General features: G+C 43.5%; 1 protein-coding gene across 5 annotated transcripts in view; it reads right to left on the bottom strand.

The window, feature by feature from the left end:
* Window positions 1-7,710, bottom strand: part of GPM6B (glycoprotein M6B) — a 109,652-nt gene extending 101,942 nt beyond the window's left edge. For 3 of the 5 annotated variants that reach the window (XM_066981894.1, XM_066981886.1, XM_013200114.3), the window contains exon 1: window positions 7,629-7,710. In XM_066981894.1, coding sequence (XP_066837995.1) covers window positions 7,629-7,695 — 67 coding nt within the window. In that variant the 5' untranslated portion in view covers window positions 7,696-7,710. Of the gene's footprint in view, window positions 1-6,979; window positions 7,343-7,628 lie in introns of those variants that run through there. The other 2 variants (XM_048066871.2, XM_048066870.2) reach the window with 2 other exon arrangements.
* Window positions 7,711-22,410: the final 14,700 nt, after the last annotated feature.

Below are 22,410 nucleotides of genomic sequence, written 5' to 3'. Positions count from 1 at the left end.
GTAGGATAGCAGTCATGGGAAACCTCTGAAAATACCAAGATAAAGCTTTACAAGAAAAAAAAAAAATCATTTTAGTGAAATCTACTGACTGTTACAAGCTGAAATCATTCCAGTCTTGATAAAGCTGCTACCTCATTTGCATTTTCTTTCATTTCCACCCACTCCCCAAATAGTTACCTTCAGTCTGTCATGGCTACTCTAAAATATTAGCATTTCCTAGCGACTCCTCTCCTTCCTGATTCTTTTCTTCCTCTCTCTGATTTCCACTGAGGAATACGAGGAATTGAATATGTCATAGATTACCACAATTTCTCACACATGGCTTTGCAAGTGTAAGTGGCAGATAAGACCAAAAAATCTCATAGAAGAATTTGAGGAGGTGATTAAAGATCTATCTATTATATGCTTTCCACAACTCAAGGTTGAGAAGAAAAACAGGTATTTTCAAGCTGTTTAAAAATAATTTAAATGGAGAACTAATAATAACAGGCTATAAAAGCAAAATTACTTTCCTGGCTATTTTTCATGCCAAGTCATTAGTGCCTAGAAACTTAAAGGAATATCTGAGATGTGGGGCTTTCATTGTACAATTACTGAGCATGAGAAATTTCCACTTTAATTTCAGTCTGGAATGGAAGAAGCATCTATGAAGGCATACACTATGTCAGGGAAATAATTACTAGCACTGGCCAAATCAGTCGGGTATCACAAAGCCTTCTCGTTGTAGTTGCTTGCATCAAACTCTGCTTTAATGGAACATTTGTCAGCTTAGGAGCCAGTAACTTCACTGACTGGTGGGCAGGCAATAACAGATTATGCAACAGGCTCTGTTATATTCCCCTGGCATGGTACGACAAATATCTCAGAGATTTCAAGAGGCCTGGTTTTTACACCAGCCCTCATCACAGAGCTGGAGCAGATGTTGTAGGAAGTGTTGTTGTTTGGGTCACCTTGCAAATCGTGGGCTCTTGACAGATGTGCTGGAGCAGATCCCTGTGCCTGCATCAGGAGTTCTCAGCTTCACATACTCCCACTAGTCAGTTCTCTTTATTCCTGACTACCTTTTTTTTTTTTTTTTTGTAACACATGCCTAAGCAGCTCAAGAAAATCATTTGATTTCCCACAAGGGAAGTTCCATGTGGCAAACTTATTTTCAGCTGTGTTCCTAGCAAATACAACGTTTTTTACACTTTTGTTTGGGGAAGCACATGACATTTATGTCAACACAGTTCTGGCAGCAAAAGCATAAGACTATACACAAACAGCAATCATTTTAAACCTTTGAAAATTTTTCCTTAAAAAAAAAAAAAAAAAAAGAAAGAAAGGCTTTATATAAAGTACTGAAGATCCAGCCAGACCTCTGCACTAATTCAGACTTGCACGGCATTTGCAGGTATGATGTGTTCAGGACTCCCTTGCAGCAAATCCCAAGTGAGGTTCCTAGAATCTAGGATTTAAGCAGCTTTAAGAAGAAGTCTTAAGTTGACCAAAGTCAACTTAAGATTTTTTTTTCCACATTTTACAACTCTGGTCGTAAAATACTTGCGTTGCACCATTAAGCAAAACTCGTATAAACCCAGAGAGTTTAAAATCTCAGTGCGAAACCTCTCTCTCAAGGAGAAACCAAGTTTCTACACCACTGCTCCCACCCCTGGCAGCCTCGCAGGGCACAGATCACGCACAACCAACGCTGACGCCCTCCCACGGTTTTGCTTGTGCACGCTCCATGTATCACAGGATTAGACGTCTCAAAGAATTTCCTAGCGTGCAAGCTGACAAAAATGCAGATTACAAGGTAGAGTGAGAAACAGCTATTGGAGAGCCCAAGTTAGCCTGGACTTGTTGGCTGGATGAGGAAGGCAGATTCTTCCCTGGTTAGGCATCAGCAACAGGCTCTGCAGCTCCAGCCCAGCAGAAACACTGATAAGCTGAAATATATGTTTCCAATATTAAGAAAAACAGCACACTACTCAAAACTTAATCCTCCTCTGGCTGGAATCCCATCACTTACTCTGTTTCGCAGATCTCCATAGACTCTAGGCCAGCTATATTCTTAACACCAGGTGTCCTCCTAACCGCCAGTCCACAAACCGGCATCTGAAAGGCAGGCTAGCTGCTCGCCTTCCTAAGTCACTCACGGTGCAGGAGCAAGGTTTGCCCTGTTTGCCATCAGTGCAATCCTACTCTCCACTTTCTGTATGGCTTCGACCTGGGCAATTCTTGTGTTTTCACTGGCACCAAAGGAACGTAGATGAAGACAGAGTTTCAGGCTGCTACATGCAATGATTTCTCTATGCTCTTAACAAAAAGCACAAAGTTATGAGTGTTGTGTCTTAAATTGGATACTCCAAATCAGTTTGTGCCTTCAGTAGGCTCAGTTTTCATGACCCATGTTCCCACTATCTGTGAATCACAGTCCTTTCCAAAATTCTTCCACACCAGGCAAAAAGAAAAAACAACAAACACAAAGTACAAACACTCCTGGAAAGTTGTTTTCTTTATGTATTCCTCTAGGTTAACATTTCCAAGCATGAAACATGTTCAAATATCAAAGCATAAAGCAAACACGCACACAAATGGTGCACAGCAAAGCACTGTTTTACATCACTCGATGGCTCTGTGTCAGGCACATCTTTCTACTAACGAAACATAAGCTCCATTCACATTTTGAAATTGCTGCTGGTCAAAGAGCTCAAAAAACATGGAGAACAAAAAATCTTGAATTCTCATAGCTCTTTGCGTTGCTTGCAAATGTTTCCCAAGCCAAGGTTCCATATGCAAGCTTTTGAGCCTAAAACCCAAGAGACAAGTAATTGTGGAGAAGAAGACTGCCAAAGCACCAAAGCAGAGCAGCAATAGAAAGCAGCAGAACAGTGAGGACTAAATAGCACATACAATGCTACCTGTTATACTGAACCTTTCCTCGTACCCCGCTGCTCTTTGCTGTGCTCATAGGGGATGGGTGGCGGGGAATTTCGAAGGGTACAGCTAGGCCCAGATGCTCACACCCAAGTGCAGAAGAAAGGCATGGAGAGGTCCATGAGGTTTGGATCCATCCCTGGTGCTGCCACTTGAAGTCACCTTCCTCCAGGCCACATGCTCCATTGAGTATAACCTGGATGAGGCTACCTTAACACTCCATTGCCCTTGTTTTGTCCTTTGCCCATGTTGGGTGTTTACATAGTAAAGTTCCCAATGCAGGTTTCTGCATCTGTACAGGGACCAACAGGTTCAGCTGTGACCCGTTCACTTAATACATCTTTTATGTCCTTGCTGCCACCTGGAGATTACACTCTTTCCTTAGGTTTGCTTACCACAGCTCAAACCCAAACTCACCTGTTTTGATTCCCATCACTCCTATACCCATACAGACATCAAGGAAAGACAGATCCAGTCATGGGCACCAGGCGCATTTGCATTTGGACAGGGTTAACAGCACATCCAGCAGGATGCAAAAGTGGAGGAACCGTAAGAGAAACCTGGAAGTTTCAGCAGGAGTAACTGCATGATGAATTAAATACAAGAATTAAACACTCCATGGTTTCCACAAACTCTTTAAGATGTTCTCGGAGGTCTCCCCCAGTGAAATTTCACTGCATACAGTGCTCTTGCACTTCTAGAAAGATAGCAAGGTATTTACACCCAAACACCATCAGTGCAAGTACAGTCTGTCCCAAAATCCGCACCATGAAAGCACACCTCCGCTCAGGGAGAATGCCACACCACGATGCTTCTGCACAAGGGATGTGAGACATGCCAAGAAGTAGGCTTCTCCAGGTTTATTTTCAATTTATTTTAACTTGGTCCAAAGTACATTTCAGGATTTTTTTTTTTTTGAGAGATAGCAATGACTTTAGATAGCAATAATCTTGAAAAACAAAGGCTGTTGAACAAATACCATGTAGAAAATAATGCTTCAACACCACAAGTTTTGGCAGAATGACACACAGAAGCAACCTTGAGAAAAGATATCTTGCTTGAGAAAATTAATTAAATGCTTAAAGTACTTAAGACACTGGAAGCGACATACAGGTTTCAACTGGTTTAAGAAATTATAGAAATACACTGAAGAAGACGGATAATCAAAGCACTTCCACAGTTCAGCTCTCCAGCGGGTAAAAATCTATAACCCAGTGTGCTTTTCCAAAACATACCATTTCCAGATCTATCAGACATATCATAATTCACACAGGGACAGCAGATTTCCTATATTACTAAACCACATGCTTAGGAAGAGAGCAAGAGAGAGAACCTGTAAATATGGTGAAACCACAGATTTTTTAGGATACTGGGAAATATCTGAAATGCACAACATTTTCTCCTCCGCCTCCTTCTCAGACAAGAGAGATTACAGCAAAAAGGCAAATTTAAGCACCTGTTAATAGCCTAAGCAAGTGTTGTGGAGATAGGGAAAGGACAGGAGTAAAAAAATTTATACTTCACAGGTTTTAAGAGAAGATAAACTTAATAACAATGTGTTTTTTTTTTTAATTAGGAACAAGATTAAATATATTTAAGCAGTGCAAGATTTAATAGAATATGGACGACAAGACTTTGCAATTGAAATCTACCCACCCTTAATGACCGATACTAATCGGATTTTACTATTACTGTGGTACACAAAAGATTTCAGCTCCCGCCTGGACAAAGCATACAGCTGAACAGAAAGAGAGAGGGCTGATTTTCTTTCAGGATTTGCCCCCAGCTGTTTATAAGGAGAAACGCTCGCCAGGGGAATATCTGAACCTCCTGAGGTCTGTGGGCGCTGCAGGGCAGTGGTTGCTCACAGCACCTGCGCACACCCATATGAAGATGGGCACTGTTTCACCCCCCATTCACACACAGTGTTTGCTTCAGCAACTTGGAAAAACAAAAGAAAAAAAAAAAAAACACCGCTAAACACAATGTATGTACCCACTCTGCTCCAACCACTCTTCTTACTTGAAATCAACAGTTTGGTGAGTTTGGTGAAGCACAAAGAAGAAAAGGTATGAAACTACGCAATCACACAGCCATTCATGTGCTGCTTTTTAAATTTTTAGAAAAAAAGCTCTTTGTGTTTTTTTCTTCATTTTGTGAAATATGCCCCCCTCCCAAGGTGAGACCTGGCATTTGAGAAAATCTGTGCTGCGATGTAAGAGATGCTAATGGGTAGTTCTTTGTGCAAGGGTGGGTTATTAAGGCGGTTATTAAGGACAACCCTAGAGCCGATGTAACCCGTAATTAAATACAATGGGCCTGACTTTCAGAAGTGCTGAGTGAGCCAAAAGCCCAACGCAGTCAATTGCAGCAGTGGGCTCTCAGCAGCTCCAAAAAGGAAAAAATAAAAAAATAGATCAGTCTCAGTGGGCCAGTCTTACACAAAAGTTTTGCATGAGTAAGGACAATTCAAATGGTCCTAATTAGAAACAGCCAAACGCATCCTTGCAATAGGATCAGCAAGCTCGATACAGTGCTGGAGCTCCCAACAAATCCTGGTCGGACAGCCAGAGCAGCCTCAGCCTGCGCCACGGCAAGGCAATGGTGTTTATGCGCTAGCACAAACAGCATGTTGCATTCATGAAGGACTAGTTCAGCAGCTGACAAAGACTTAGTTTTTGTGAGCTCTTTGTAAATTATTAAAGGTTCTGTGCTAAGCCCCCTCTCCTGATGGGTCACAGCCAGACTGTCCCACAGCATTTCTAAGACAAGAAGCCGGCAGACACAGGGGGGTTGTGCCATTATTACCAGCAAAACATTCAAGAAACGTTTTCTTCCTTCCACTCCTCTTTTCTCAACAGGACAATACATTCCATAGGGACACAAACCATACATTATGTACAGACCCACACCTTGCGAAACCAATGCTTGTGTTCTTCTAAGGCTTTAGCACTAAAGTAAAGACTTGCTTCTTCAAGATGAATCACCTATGAGGACTTGAAAGAGCTTTTTGATGTCAAATCCCTAGCAATTTACTGAAGAAAGATCATTTCACAAACTTAGCAGCAAAGACTTAAGAACAACTTTATATGTATTGCCATCTAATGAATTGTACCAACACCATCCCCGAATAAGATGCTGTAATCCAACAAACACACTTTTCTTGATAACGCAGCAGAAAACTTTTGGAGTGGGGATGGAAGAGGAGAAAGAAGATCTATTTGACAAGTCCATGGCAGTAAAGTAAAAGGTTTTGTTAAGAGAAGTACACTGAGACATGGGAGAGGCAGTCAATTTCACAGTGTCATTTAACATCAATTTCAAAGGTGTACATAGCAAAACCAGTCCAAAAAGTGAGTATCAGACCAGGCAGGCAGAGCCCAAGCTTTCTGGTACAGACAATTGAGCTGCTATCTTTACTCCAGCGCTCAGAGTTGAAGAGGCAGCAGGACCCAGTGCTCTAGCATGTACTTCGAGGGGTATTGGAAAGTTCAGAAAAGCTCAGCGAAAAGACCTCGGTGCTACGGGAGCCTGATCTTTTGTGAGCTAGAGAACGAGCCAGTTAATGAGCATTTACAAACTACGGAGTTAGGCGATGCAAATTAATTTAACCAAGTAACAACCAAAGGAATTCTGGCAGCTTCCTTTGACTGAGTAATTAAATTATGTATATTTTTTTCCTTCTCCCTTCTTTTCTCGATTAAAACCAGAGGCAGTGCCAGCACCGGCGTGCCCGTACGGACAGACGGACGGACGGACACCGGCCGCTCGGCACGGCGCTGCCGGGCGGGCCCAAATCCGCTGCTTTTCCCCCCATTCCTTCCACACACCCCCGGCACTGCTTAACCCGAGGGGATCCCCCAAAAGCCCGGGGGGCCGGGAGCAGAAACCCCCGCCGCCCCCGAGCTGCGCGGCCGGAGGCGCCCCCGCGCAAGATGCGCGCAGGGCAGGAGGGGGGCGCGGAGGGCTCGGGGGGCCCTTTCCCTCCCCAAAACGCCCCTTCTCGGGTTTGGCTCACACCCCCCCCCCCCCCCCTCCAAACCAGCACCTCCCCGCTTACCCATGGCTGGCTCTCTCCGTGCGGGGCGCGGCGGGGATGGGGGCGCAGGGCAGGGGCCGTGCCGAGCCGGGCTGTGCGGGATGCGCTGCGGAGGGCAGCGGCCGCAGCTCGCCCAGTGCCGGGCTCCGCTCGCCTCGGGCGGGGAGAGGGGCGGGGATGTCCCCGCCTGCCTGCGCCGCCCGGGGGGCCCGGCACGGCCCCGCACGGCACGGCACGGCACGGCCCGGGGCACGGCGGAGCGGAGCAGCGCCGCCCCGCGCCCACCCGGCACGGCACCGGCCTCCCGAGCGGGGCTGGGGGCCCCGGCGGCGACCCCCGAGGCCGGGGGGGCTTCGCTTTTGCTCCTCTTCCCGCCCGGCTTGCTGCTCAAGAGTTTTGCGGTTCAGGTGTCCGACACAACCCCGTTCCCCTGATGTCCGCAGCTTCCTACTTTTTGCAGCCTCTTCCCAGCCCGGGATGAGGTCCTACAGCATTGCGAGGCATCGCTTGCACCGTGTTGCAGCCACAAGACTGCACGAAGGGACTTGTTTTAACGTTTCTCCAAACATTAGAAGAAATGTACCCTAGCCCTGGGGAAAAACACAGGGGAAGGGAGTCCCACAGAGCGGGTGAGGTGGTTTGGAAGCATAGGGGCAGCTTCTCTGCTCACCTATGAAGCCACATTGAGATGCACTGGAGACAGAAATAGTCGTATCGCACAGAAATAGTCGCGTCATGCAGAAGAAGTCTTCACGGTCGCAGCCAACACATGTGGAAGAGAGCAGAAAAGTCAGAAAAGCTGCACTGATTTTCTCAGTTGGGCTCCTACCATTAGCAGCAATTTGCTTACTTAAGATGCAAAGGCCAGCTCTTCAGCCAGAATAAAAGAGGACTAATATCAACCAGCCTGTGCTGATTTACATTAATTGGCCACTTGGCACACATTTCCCTTGCCTTTGCCATGATAACAGTAGCCTCCTTTTCTGTTATTTATGTGCAGTGTATGGCTATATTTCATCTTCTCCCATGATTATTAACAAAATGATCCATTAAAGTACGCAAGCGTATTATTCCCCTCTAAACGAGACAGATTGCTTCCGAACACACATTAATAAAGGACAGAAGACAATGGGATGACAAAAGTGAGAACACTTCTTTCCAGGGAAGTCGGTTCACACGTTGCAGCTGTAGACCCCTGCTCCTGAAGCAGTGTGCCTGCGTTCACGTCTGAAGTTGCAATGTCAAAGCTGTGCCTTCATTTCCATCAAAAGCAAAATCCCACCCTCTCAGGGCAAAATCACTTGAGGCTTTTGCATCGATTAAGAAAGTTCTATGTTTTTCCTTTAGAACTACAGGCCCAACACCTTGTGAGTACTGCAGGAGCAGGGAATAAGTGCTCCTTCTTGGAGAGGCAACAAGAGGATTGAGTGAGTAACCCATTTTATAAAGACAGGAAAAAGTCATAGCAAAGCTGATCACTGCAAGTTGCTTCCAGTCCCCCCAGGAATTAAAGTGGATGAGCTACACACCTTTGAAAAATAAGATTAATTATGGAAATAGCATATGACCCTTAACCAGAGTGGCACTAAATGGCACTGAAATAAGGTGGGAGCTGAAAGCAAAAGGTAAGAGCACCTTGATGTGTTTTCACTGTGTACTGGTGGGGGTTTGTTTTATTTAAAAAAAATGAATTCCTTCGTTAAATTTACATTCTGTGAAGCTCTGGCAGTGCACTGCTTTGTTGATATTAGGAGGAGCAGTTGAAAAATATGTCCCTGATTCTGGCCGTGTTTACATCTCTGAGTAAGTTTGTGGAAACTTGAGGGCAGAGCTGCTCAAGGGAAGCTGACCAACAGGGCCATCACCATCTGGGTTGGGTTTATGGGCTTGCACCAAAACACAGGGGGAGCATTCCTGTGAGATGCACTAATGCGAGACACTCGCTGCCCTTGATGAGCTTTCCATCATCCTCAGAAACATTGATCATTTTTGTCTCCAGAGAGCACAGCAGAGAGCAGCTGTCCAAATATTGGTCATGGCTCCGCAGTCAATGGGGATTTCCAGTCACAGAGATACCGAACTTAGTCTCTGATGAGCAGAGTGGTGAGCACAGGGCTTTTCCTTGGGCAAAAGGAAGCTGCAGTACTCCGTGAGGTCAGGAAGGCAAGAATTCTTTCTGAACTATGAATTCTTTCCTAGTCGCATTGTCAGGGAAAGGCATGGATCGTGCTCCCTGCCCTTACTCTGTTATCCAGTACATAACAGAGAGGAAAGTCAGGCTGGTTTACACAGCTTTTCAGTGAGCCTCAGTGGCTGGAGGACTCCTCGGGTGCTACGGCCGGTAGCTGTGAGGCTGTGCAAAAGGCTGCTATAAATGCTGTGGGAAGCCAGGGTGATCCAGGCAACCCTGGCATCAGGGGATAATAGCAGCGTGCTGGTGCTGTTGCAAGTTTAGTCCATAAAAGAGAAGGCAAAGGCTCCGATTCTGTGCTGATGAAGGTTATTGATTGTCTACACTGGGTGCTTGAAACCTTTTCCGCAGCTCAGGTAACAACCCGCAAACCCTTCTGTGTATTTTGCAGTGCTGCCATTGCACAGGGGTGGTGATGGCAGGTTTCTAAAGAAACACTTCCACTCCCCGTAGAAATGTGCTCCATGTAACCTAGGGTGGGGTGGTGTGCTCTTCCCTGGGGATGATTTTAGGGAGGCTGTTTGATTTGCAGAAGAAAACTGAAGCTCAGCAATCAATACCCAGGTCAGTCAAGATGATGATGGGAGCAAAGGAGGAAAAAGAATGTCTCATCAGGTGTAACTGAGGGCACCGTATTAGCTTGAAACTCTGGATTTTACCTTATTTGACCATTGCCAGTCATCAGTGGTGAAACAGATTTCCAGAGCAAACGAGGCTGATTGTATATAATTATTCATGTTTATCTATTTATTTATTTTTACCACGTTCTCTCTTTCTCACTGGAGAACTGCCCAGCTCTAAAATGAATCCCTGAACAGATCCATGTGGTGGCTGCTGCTACATGGTTGCTTTCCCCCTTTCCCACTCCTACTGTCTTTCCTTGGGCCGTGCAGCCAGACAGATTGCCCTACATGCAGAAGCTCTTCCCATTAAAATCAGAACCAAAAGCAGTATGTTCCCACTTCATGTTTTAGCTTTGACTAAACATTTTAATTTTATTAAAATTCTTTTCCTAATAAATTTAATTTTAATAAAATTTTTAATTTTTATTTTTATTTTTTTTTTACATTCCAATTTTAGGCATTGGAATGGGCTGCCCAGGGAAGTGGTTGAGTCACCATCCCTGGAGGTCTTTAAAAGACGTTTAGATCTAGAGCTTAGCGATATGGTTTAGTGGAGGACTCGTTTCTGTTAGGTCAGAGGTTGGACTCGGTGATCTTGGAGGTCCCTTCCAGCCTAGATGATTCTGTGATTCTGTGGTTTTATCGCAGTAAAGGCAGTGTTTCAATGCAGAAGCGTTCTAGTGGGACACCTGCTCTGGTGGATCCCAGTTCACACAGTGTCCCACTGCTGTCTGCGTGTGAGCCCTCCTCCCGTGGCCCCCTGTGCTATGAGGGAACTCGGTGGCTACTCGTGAGTATTATATCTGACTGCTACATGAGTGGTGCCAATGGGTAACAGTCATTTCCACTTCCCAGAGGATTAGAGGGAGTACATAGGATGCCACTCATACACTTGATTTTGCAAAAATCCTGCAAATCTCCAAAACCTTGTAAAATCAGGGGCTCATGAGGCAGCCTCCCTTTCAATGTGAACACGAGTGTATTTTAGGTTTAAGGGAATCAGAAGTGATAACATCCCATTTTAGTGTCGGTGAGTGTTCTCTGAGGCCTGTCTCCATGGGGTTCGGCAGTCCTCTCTGTCTTGAACTTCTGATTCCCCATACAGTTGAGGCATGCTGGGGTTTTTCTCTCCCATGTGATCTTCTGTTCAAAGCGGCGTTACAGAGGCCGTGGATGTTAAAGAGAAATAAAATGACAATCGGATCACTTTGTACTGTCATCTGCGTGCAAAGAAGCGGTGACCTTTCCGTGCTTTGAACTCAGCATCTCGGTGTAGATTAAGGAGAATGACTCACGCTCTCCTGTGTCATTTGTACCTTTTATGTGCTGCTGATCTGCTTTAGACTCCAACTGCTGCTACAAAAACCCCTTCTTAGTCCTCACTGCACAGAGCAGTTTGGAAAGTTCATATACCAAAATGCTGCGCAAAATTCTTCAGATCATCGGCCTTGCACAGTCTGGGGGAAAAGATGGAAAGAGAAAGATGAAAAACGAGAAGTGATTTGATAGTTTACCCAGCATGTAGATACTCCCCTTGGAAATTAACATTCAGGTACAATAGCATATGGAATAAATACTCTTCAAAATCAAAACTGCTTCTTATTACCAACTAGGTCACATTCTCAGCAACCGTTCCGCAATATGTAAATATCAGCAGTGATTGCTTTAGAATAGATATAATTATATATTCAACAGAATGCATAATTTTTCCCAATGAACCATAGTTAATTTTATCTGAAAATTAGTAATTACCATTTTGGTGTTAATTACAGAGTACTAAATACATCTTCAGTGTTAAAAGATAAACTCCTCTCTGTCTCATATACCCCAAGTTGCAGAATAACTAATGTCACTTTGTGATTTTAAAGTTAAATATATATATATATATATATATATGATATCATTGAAAATGAAGGATAGTGTTCAGATTAGGACCAACTAAAGAATCATCTTTCACTTAGCTCTACATGCTGGACCTCACTTGCATGGCATTTTGCTCTTACATGCATGGGTATTCTGTGGATGTCCATGAGACATCTGGGCCTGGGGGGAGACCAGAGAGAAGAGGATGGGAGTATCATCCACGGTCTTTCTTCTGGATGCCCACTCTTGCTTCTGCACCTTTACCTTTCTGCACTTCGTGGAGGTGGCCTAGACCTGGTAGGGAACCATGTAGGAGTTAACGTGAGGTCTGAAATTGAGCGGATGGTCTCAGTAAACCATTTTATGGAGTCGAAAGTTTGTGAGTGAAAAAGAATAAGCTAACATCTCTGAGGACTGATGTGTGTTATACAGAAAAAAATACAAGCTGATATGAATTTCCTCCAATGTGGAGTCCACCTGGTTTCATCCTCCCCCTCCCTTATGAATCTGCAAAATGTGCATGGGAAATGCTGACAACCCCACCTCCAAGGGAGGGAGAGAAAAATCCCACCTCCTGCTGTCCGGGTCACGATAAAACGATCCCGGAGAAGGCATTCTTCCACACGCTTCATTTCAACATGTTTAGGCTCAGAAATGCACATGAATTTGGCCAAAGATGTTGTGTTCAGTCTAGCAGACTCAGGTATAAACATTTACTGAAGTGCTTTGCTGAGTTACTGCTGTGCTGTGAGGTAAAGAGCATGTGGGCTGGAGGGGCCACTTTGCTGCCTTTGGGAGGAGCTGACTCAAAGGTATGGATTATCCAACATTTCATTAGTACCAGTGGGGAGATTTGAATTCGGAATAGTTTGCAAATGAAGAAACCAGACGGGGGCAATATGCATACCCAAGGAACATTAGTATTCGACTTCAGAGCAACTTCTGTGTGACCATATACGTGCTCATTGCAATATCCTGAAAATAATTGCATACATATGTATGTTGGCCCCACCCTCCGGCAGTATCAATAGACTTAACCCAAGTTTTATGTTGAGTTGCAAATTAACGGAATAGACTTTATTTCTAGAGTGCTGAACACATGGCTGCCGTCCAATAACTTCAGCATGGCACCCACCCAAGAAATCGCTCCAAGGCAGCCTAATCAGGACAGGATTCCTGGCAAAAGCACATTCTGAGACAAGGCTCTCTCTCTTTTTCCAAAGTAGAAAACTCCTTTGATGGCAGTCACAGAGAGCATTTAAGAACATTCTCAGGTGCCTTTTTTTTTTTTTTTTTTCTCAAACTGAAAATCAGACTCAAAGAGCAGGGGAAGGAAAATTGCAGGACTCATTTTAACACTTTTCCTTGATCCAGCTGGACAGAGGAGGTTGAGTAACAGCCAGCTGATTTCATTTTAGTTCTCGTTTTTTCACTTCTGTCAATAGGGAAAAGCTCATAACTTACTACAGAAGGTTTTAATTCTGCTCTGTAAACATGAATGGTGCCTAAGACTTAAACAGTGTCAGAAAGCTGAGTTAGATTCTCTCATAATGGGCTACCCAGCTTTAGTTGTTCACTAATATACATTTTGAAATGCTGGTTTGGGTTTGGTGGTGGTGCTTTTTTTTTTTTTTGGTTAGGTTTTTGGTTTTCCCCACTACATTTTATTGCTTCTCTACTGTTCTTCTTGCCTTGCAGAGTCCAGTTCTAGCAAATGGCTATACTCCGAGCTGCGGTTTGTGGCAAAAATGTGATGTGTTGGAGAAAAGAGTGACTCAGTAACTCAGCAGTGGTATAACTTACTCAGCATGCCCAGCAGTGCAGTGGTATAGTGCAAACAGACTGCAGGGGATGGGTGTCCTGAGCTGTGTGAGCTATGACGGCTGCTACAGCCCTGCAGGTTCTTCACTGGTTGATAGCAGAAGTGGGGATGAGCTGCAAAGGCCTCCATCAGCTCTGTGAAGTGTGGGTTTAGAAGGAAGGAGTGGTTTCAGGTCTGCTGATAATGGAAACGCTTCGCCTCCTTCTGACTTCGCAGCCAGACAAACACATTAAACCTGCCAGAAATGTGACATTCAGAAATAAAAAAGCATCAGCCAACCTGGCCAGCTGAGTGAGAGCACTCCAGGAAAGCCCAACCAGGCTGAGGATGCAAGGGAAGAACTTGAAAAATAACAAGATCAAGTTTGATACTAAATCTTGGCTTTAGAAAATTAGTTTGATATCTCATACCCCAGACTAAAAAACATATTAAAAAAAATCCAAACATCTATTCCAAATATGAACATTTTCCCCTTATTTTCAGTCCAGACACTGAATTTTTGGAAACACATGAGCATATGATTAAAAATAAAAAAGTAGGACACATTAGTCACACATATATACTCATTCTTCAATTTGAGAGATGAAAAAGTAAATAAGCCTGTCAGGTATTAGTTATCATTTTGTCTTTCGTTTATAGCATACATAAGATAAGTTGAAGAGCATGCATTTTTAAGACAAAGATCTCTCTTAGGACTCTTGTTATCTGATTCTAGTTATCTTGAATATCATGCTCAGCAAGAAGAAAAATAATACCATTTCAAGAGAGGAATGCAATAAACCTTTTTATTAGAGCTATATTAAATGTGGGCTACTGTCACAGGTGGATTTGGATTCTTACTTTTTGTATGTTTTATTTTAAATTAAGTTCAGGCCAAACTGAAGTGTTTCTTAGCAGTCAGCCTACAACATTAATTCTGGCCTCCCATATTCAAAGGCAATAACTTGTTCTTTAAAAGACGAAAAAGCCAAAGGTACACCAAACGTCATGTGAACTTATCAGAAAAAGATGACCCAGCACCGTCAAAGAAGTTATTGAAACTGCAGCTTGGGAAATGATTCCTAAAAAGCAAGGGCATTTCTAACAGCCCTTGGACCTTCACTGCTTGGTGTCTACCTTGAAAAGGACACAGAAATTGTTTCAGGTTGTGCCTTGCAATGGGATGATGCCATGAGGAGCAGAGAGGTGACTGCCCAGGACCCTGGTAGTAGAAAACGAATTTCAGCAGCAAAGTTGGAAACCCGTAGCCACTAGAAGAAGGGGAGATCTCTAGAGAGGGCAAACGCTGCTGTGTAGAAAATTTATTAGCAGCAGGCATAGACGCCTGTATCAGCACTTCACCGGTGGATAAATCAGTGGGTTTGCTAATGATGTTTCAGTTCTCTTGGTTGAATTGGATTTCTAAAACAAAAAAGCAGCTGCAGGCTGAATCGCTTTATATGACAAGAGAATAATGACTAACCAATCCTGAACACCCAGGGTTTCTGTATATACAGGATAATTTAGCTTCCTTTATTGTTATTATTTTATATGCAAATGAAATTATCAATGGCTTTATCTAATCACTTCCTGGATCACATTTATTCCCGAGTTTGTGCCTGTTTCTCTGTGAGAGAAATGTCTTCCTCGTGTTTTAGCCAGGGTTTCACACTACATCTTAGTCCTGCTGGAGCCTGTGGGAGTTTTGGTACATTACAGATACGACACATTCAGAGGACACTGGAATTGAACAGAAAATACTGGAATTGCCTGTGGTTATGACAGTGCTATTATTCTGAGACAGGACCCATTACCTTATGCTATTATCTGCATGTTACGTGTGCTGCGTTTTGCATATTTGATGCTTCCTTCACATGAGTATCAGGTTCCTTTAGCAGTAGTGTTTTGGAGATGATCTGGCCAAGTGCCCTCGTCAGCCTCTTGCTAGGTTGTTCTCTGGGGCTCCAGCCAGTAAATCCCCACGGGCTTTAAGCTCTAAATAGGCTACTGCTCCCCCTCCTAAGGATCAAGCTGAGCTGAAGCAGTGCCTGCTGCAAAAGTAGGAAACAGGATGCCAGCTGGCAAAGAGGGCTGAAAAGAGAGAAGAAAAGAGATAAAATGATTCTTAAATTGAGAAACTGCCTTAGCAACATCCTCATTTGCTGGGTGGGAATAGATCATGGTTGCTTGGTTGGTCTTTCAAATGGCTGAGCTCCTAAATTACAATTATGCCTTTCCATTGAGGAGATGGAGTTGACAGAGATGTACTGTTGAGACACACTGCAAATTAAACAGATGGATTGTGAAGCCCAGGCTCTGTATCCAGTAATTCCTCCCACTAAGGGGAAAATCTTTCAAAAGCTTCCCCCGGTGCTCAACAGGATCTTGGTGGCTTCATTGCACCGCGACTTTAGAAGGGCTTTGGTCAGTGGGATATTTACTCCAGGTGGAGTCTGCCCAGAGATGGCTTGGCAGCAACACCCTTCCCACCACTGGCATGGCAGGGAGGGAGTTTTGTGAGTTTTGTGGTTTAACCAGGACAAGAGGAGAGGGTGATCCTCCCTCGGCCAGGTCAGGGCTGGAGCTGCTAAGCAGGTGCTGAGGGCAACACTGTGGTTAAGGGTCTTGGCACTCTGATTTCAGCATTTTTTTCTGGTCGTCTGGATTAATCCTTCTCGCTTGCTCTGCTGGCTGCTGAGTGTCTGGGCAGCATTTCGTCCCCTACCTATGGGAGATGGAGAGGAGTGCAGGAGCTGGGAGACTGTCGGCTGCCAAAAGCACGTGTTGGGGTGGAGGGATACAAGCTAAGCCAGAGCTGGGAGAGAAACTTGGAGAAACAGAGTATCAGAGAGAAAGAGGAAAACACGGGTAAGCTGAAAACGACGGAGGGAAGAAAAAACCTGGAAACTGTTCAGCTGGGTCCTCAGAGATCTGAAGTATGAGGGACATTGGCAGAAAAAATGCATTGCAGTGCATATCCATTTAATTGCAGGTAGCTTTGCGGCAATGGCAGCAGTGGGAGAGGCGGTGTAGGTGTTTTTCCTACGCTGAGCGTGCATTCACATGTTATTTCAAGCGCCGCAAAGTGTGACTACCTAAAACCATTCAACATTTTAAAGGTTGCCTAGTTAAGAAGTATAAAAAAATTATCCGATTTTATTTCTGGAAACCAAGAAATGAAAATAACGTTGGAAAATCAGCAAACTCAGCACTTTTTGTCACTTCTTCACGATTATTTTTATAACCTCGGGCACTCTATTAGAAAAAAAAAAATCTACATTGCACCTGAGATCCTGTTGTATGCTTTCTGGCATTCTGGTGGTTCTACATCACTTCACACCTCAAAAGCCTGGCATTAAGGAATTTAAACAAGCTAAATAAAATTGTTCAATTACCACTTTTTAATATGGCATTTTAAAGTTTCAACAATATGAACTATTGGCATGCTTTATTCCAGTAGGATGTGATACCTTCTTGGACTGAGCTGAACAATTCTTTTAAGCGGAGGGGGACCATCTCACTGCAGTCTATGCCTGGAATGACAATTTTCACAATGTAACACAAGCCACTAGTGCGGTTAATTATTATCAATGTACTTAAAAAAAAAAAAAAAAGCTTTGGTTATAGCCATGTTGTAGAAAGGAATTTAATTTTGCTAGACTTGAATAATGCAGGTAACACTGAGAGACTGAAAGAGCTACAGAAGGGAAAGACTATGCTAAGGCAGCTCTTTTTTCCCCTTCCAAACAAGATTTAACTGCTGTTGACAGGGAAAGTATAGGACATCCTTCCAGAGTGGGTCTGTGCCATAAAACACACTTGTGAAAGGCAAAGAACTAATCTCTTTAGAAGCACTCTGTAGAAGCACTTCTGCACTCCACAGGTACTAGCTGATGCTCTAATAATACTGGAGGTGCGGGTGACCTGAAGAGGGACCGTCTCAACAGAACAAGCAAAGGAGGGAGCACCGAGCATTGATTTTGTGAGTAGTTCTCTCTGTTGTCTTTGCTGGTAGAGGAGAGCAGTTCTGGAGGAAGTATGGTCTCTGTCACCGTCCAGCTGTTCTTTCTGGCGTGTGCCTGAAATGAATTCCTTACCTGGTGCTTACGACATCACGGCCTGCTGCCATGGGACCCGGTCACGTCACACACACTCAGCATCGTGGCTTTCAGAGCAAGAGCAAGCCATGAAATAAGCGGTATGGCTTGCATGTTTTGAGTTCAACAGCCAGCAGAAAAGATAAAGTAACAAAGACCTGGCATTCAACTCCCCTTTACCCCACGACGTCAGTTTGGCTGCAGGGCTCCTCAGGGGAAGTGCTAAGGAAGGACTTTATGTGTGCCCCTGAAGCACCTGGGGGTGTGGAATTGAACCAGGACCAAAACCCACCATGGCACTGCTGAGACCTACCAAGTGTAGCCCCATGGCAGAGCAGTGCGAATGAAAACCACGCTGTGCTCAGCAAGACTGAGTACAGCAAACACTTTCTGGTCTCTAGTGCAAGGTGATCTGTCCTTACTGGAAATCCTAAATTTATCAACAGATATATAGAACCTTGATAAAAATAATGAACAGAAATACCTCCCCAGAGACTGTGTCATTTATGTGATACCTATTGTTTTGTTTGCTTTTGTTTTACAGTCCATTTCAGAAGTATATCCTGCAGTCTTGTAAAGAATCCATCAAACTGCTGTATTTCGAGTGCATTGCAGCCTAGCTGGCTGAAGTTTTAGCTCAACCTTACCACTTTGCATGGAAGGAAGATAGCGGGATAGGAGCCATCAGCCATTACTCAATCACTTCATGTAATATGTTGCAGACGACAAGTGTGGCCTTTGATGAGTTCCTTCTTAAGTAAAAACATACTTCAAGCATTTACTTCTGTCACAACAGTAACTCCTTTCCTTCTGCTCGGGGAGGATATCACAGCTCCACAATCAATCCAAAAAGAAGCCAAGGTACATAATCTGTACCTGCGTTTCGAGTTTTGGAGCTAACAAAGGACAACTTAATCTAAACTCATAGCACTCGTGGTATTCTGTTGTGCATTGCAAGTACAAAGCAGGCCATACAGCCTGAACTAGTGGAAGTGGGGGTGGCAGGAAATGGAATTTGTTTCAAAGTGGAGCCTAATTAGTTTCTGAAATGGATTAGACGATGTGGTTGCCGGAGGTAGCAAAAACTAGACACGATGACCCAGGAGATCTTTTCCCGTCCAACGCAAAGGAAGCGTGTAAAGCTTAGTTATGTGAGTCAAAATTTATGAAACACAAGGGCATGGGCTTTGTCTTGCTGGATGCTTGTACATGGCTAGACCAAAAGGGTTGAGCAATTGAATCTTGGGCCTCTGGTTCCTGCCACTGTTCACACCAAAGCAAAGGGTACGGACCAGAATCTTCTAAGTATGCTCCTTGGGACAGCATCTGCAAGCTTGCAAACTCAGAAACTAACTTCTACACAGAAAGTAGGAATGAAGAAAATAATTAGAAAACCTGGGATAAACCTTTTCATGGTTTGCCTAAATAAGCATATCTTGTATGTCCAGCGAGAAAAAAAAAAGCACATTTTTCTGTATGATTTGTAATAGAGAAAGCTAGCTGAACCTGCCTAATGGAAGTAGTGTGAGCGGTTTGTTTTTATACCAAAGCAGGACAAGCCCTTGAAGGCTGCAAGTACTATGAAATGTGCTCATACGTCCTCTTCTAGTGGTGGCAACATTAACTTATAAATGCTTTGGTCTGTGGAGTTTGCCACCCCCGTAGATCTACTCATCTGATTGCACAAGTAAGTGCTTCCCTCAAGCCTTTTCACTACAAATAAGCTTTAAACAGCTAAGAGGGCTCTTCCCACTCAGCTCCTTTTGACTTACAGCTAGGGAGTGATCACACAGACAAGAGCTGCTGACGGACCCAAGATGGCAGTGAGCTTTGGTGGAGCTGAGCCACTGGGGCGATTTCTGTAGCTGGGAAAAAAAAAATGTGTGGGACAGCTGAAAGAGGAACCTCAGGACTGGTATTTCACCTTGATCTTGAGTATAAGCAAAGGGGAAGATTCTGAAAATCATAATAGACAGGTAAGAGGTCTCATCAGCTTTCTATACCGTCACCCAACAGCAGCTGTCTAGAGGACAGTATAAGAGAAGTCCATGAATAAAGCAATATTTTTTTTAATCCCTTCCCAACATCCAGTAAGGTGTAGTGTTGTGTCATTCAGACACAACAGTTTAACTCCATATTTAACAGCCCATGATAGACTTTTGCCTCACAGCTTTATTGAGCCCAGAATTTGGTGAACTGTTACTTTATTTAAAATGATGTTTAAAAATTGAGGACTAGTCGGAGCTTTGGAAAGCAGCCCTCTCAATCCTTTCCATTCTTCTTTTCCCTTCTTCCACACAATGGTATTTCTTTTTGGTGGGTGTATACAGCAGTCATGGGGATAGCAATTTTGTCTATTTTGGCCTTTCAAAAGGCTTTGCAGGCAAAAGATCTCAGTGTAGTTTAGGAAACCAGCCAGTAGCATTGGCACCATTAGGCTGTTAAGTATTTTATTGTCAAAAACCACATATTCTGTTTGCTTGCTTTCTTAGAACAAAATGATTCATGATTAAAAGGGAAAAATCCTTCTGTGACTATGTCAATAGAATCCATCCACAGAGAATCCTGATTACACACACAGCTCAAACCAAGCCAGGTCTTTCTTCACTTCTGGGCATATGACTTCTGAGAAGCTCCTGACCTGCTGAATAGTTAAAATTGATGCTGGTGTGCTCACCTACACGGGCAAAGTCCAGACAATTCTTCTGTTACAACAGCTAGGTCTCCAAGAGAATACCCGAATACCAAAGCCACGGTCCATCACCTACCAAAGCTCCAATGCACATGCCTCTATCCACTAGCTCAGCAATTCCAGCTATGCAAGAATATACAAGGGGGCGTGAGGCCTTGAACTTCATACTTTAAATGTAATCACCCTTCAGGAGCGGCTGAGACTTGCTTACAGGCTGCTGTTCTACACAGGATAAAGTCCACGAGAATTTTTTTCCTTTAGACTATCCTAGCACGGCCATAGGAGACAACATAGCAGGTTAGACAGGACAGATGGCTGATGAATTAACACACAAAGATAAAGACAAATTTTCATTGCAGCATGTATGTATCATTTATCAAATAGCATACTCCCCAGAAACTTATACTTTTAAGAAGCTAGGACAACAGGATTCCGGATGTTTCCTTTTGACAGACTGTATCTCACAGTTCAGGCAATAAACTTGACCACTCTGTAATTCTTTCAGCCAAAATATTCAGACTAGCATGCCAAAAATTGTACTTATAAACCCAGATTTAAGCAGCCGAATCAGTCTTGCTTCCTGTCCAAAGACTTGTTCTCTGATTAACGCAACAATAGATTAAGATGATGATTATTTGAAATATATTCATATAATGACTGAGAAGCTTCTGCAAATAGCAAAAGATGTAAGAATGAACAAATCCCTTATGTATTATATATGTATTTATCCTTCATAAAAGCTGCTACATTAGTTTAAGTTGCTTTACATTAAAGCTCCTTCCGAGGCATGTGCAGCTAGCCATTATACAAGACTACCATCAAATGAATATTTAGCAATAATTTTGATGAAAAATTATGCTAGTCAAAATTATTTAATCTCCTCTCAGTTTACCTGTATACACAGGCGTACTGAACTGTCACTTGCTTTATGGGGAAATAATTCTATAAGGACAAGTGTCCTTGACAATGTCACCACTGTGTAAGTGCAAGTAGTTTTTCTTTTGATAGGAAACCGAGAGGTCATTGCTTCATCTGTATGTTAAATTTATACTGTGACAGTTCTGAAAGTATTTTTTTCTTTTCTTTCAAGAACGCTTACAGTAAAGAAGACCAATTACCATTACCAATCACACACTCTTCTTCTGAGGCTCATCTTCATCTTCTTCTGAAGATGAGCAAATACAAAAAACAACTTTTGAAATTAAGACTAATTGCTTGTATGACAACTCACACTTGTGTCTTTAAGGTTCAATTTCTACTGTTGGAGCTGGGACAAGCTCATGAGAAATAGCACCACCAGCAAGTGAAGAATTCATTCCCTCTGGGCAGGACTGTAAAGCAGCTGGTGTAACTGAAAGCGATGGCATGATATTCTGGACAAGGAAGAACTAAGTCTGCAGCATCTCGGCTGCATTCTATTCGAGAGGCTGGCATAACAGTGTAATTAGGGAACAAAAAAAGGTACATAGTCTGATGACTGAGGATTTCAGTGCAATACAAATCTGCAAGAGAGGAGAGCGTTCCAGGCATTCTGACTAAATGTATGTTTTTGAAATGCAATTGCATTACTCCCATGATCACGTGCTTTTTTGAGATATTTCTTAGGACTGCAAAATGTCACAGGATTCAAAATAAGACTTAGAACACAAAATCTCCAAGTTCCACTGAACTACCAGCTAAATGGGACTTCTGGCCAATTACCAGCAACAGCCAGTCTCTTGAAATTTGGGAACAGTAAAGAGATTATTTGGCAGCAACTCTGTCCACAAGAGTGGATTCCTCTCTCTCAAGCCTTGCTGCATAGTTCTTAGGGAACATTTTATCCAGGTCTCTCTACTTTCAACCTCACAAACCACGCTAAAACCCCTTAGAAATAGTTACAAGAAACAAAGGCAAGGAAATGTCTTGTATATTTTGTCTGAAGTGGGAAAGGAGTTCAATGTGTGTCTTGTATGAAATCTCCACAAATACTTTAGGGGACCAGAATTTCTGCTTCTGCCAGCAGAACCAGTTGGATATAGAAACATCCACAGCAAGAGCTCAGTTGAAAGTAAGAACAGCCCAGTCCTACACCCCCCTTCTGTCTTCTGTACTGAACCATGCAGGGGAGACATCACCACCACACGGGAAACATTTCCAAGAGAAACAGACCTATGCACATAATCTGGGACAGGGTTTTCCCCAG

This window comes from Anser cygnoides, chromosome 1 (assembly GCF_040182565.1).
Source record: "Anser cygnoides isolate HZ-2024a breed goose chromosome 1, Taihu_goose_T2T_genome, whole genome shotgun sequence".
In the NCBI taxonomy this organism is placed as follows: Eukaryota; Metazoa; Chordata; class Aves; order Anseriformes; family Anatidae; genus Anser; species Anser cygnoides.
Note: the sequence above shows the minus strand (reverse complement) of the source record. Positions and strands in the feature narration are given on the sequence as shown.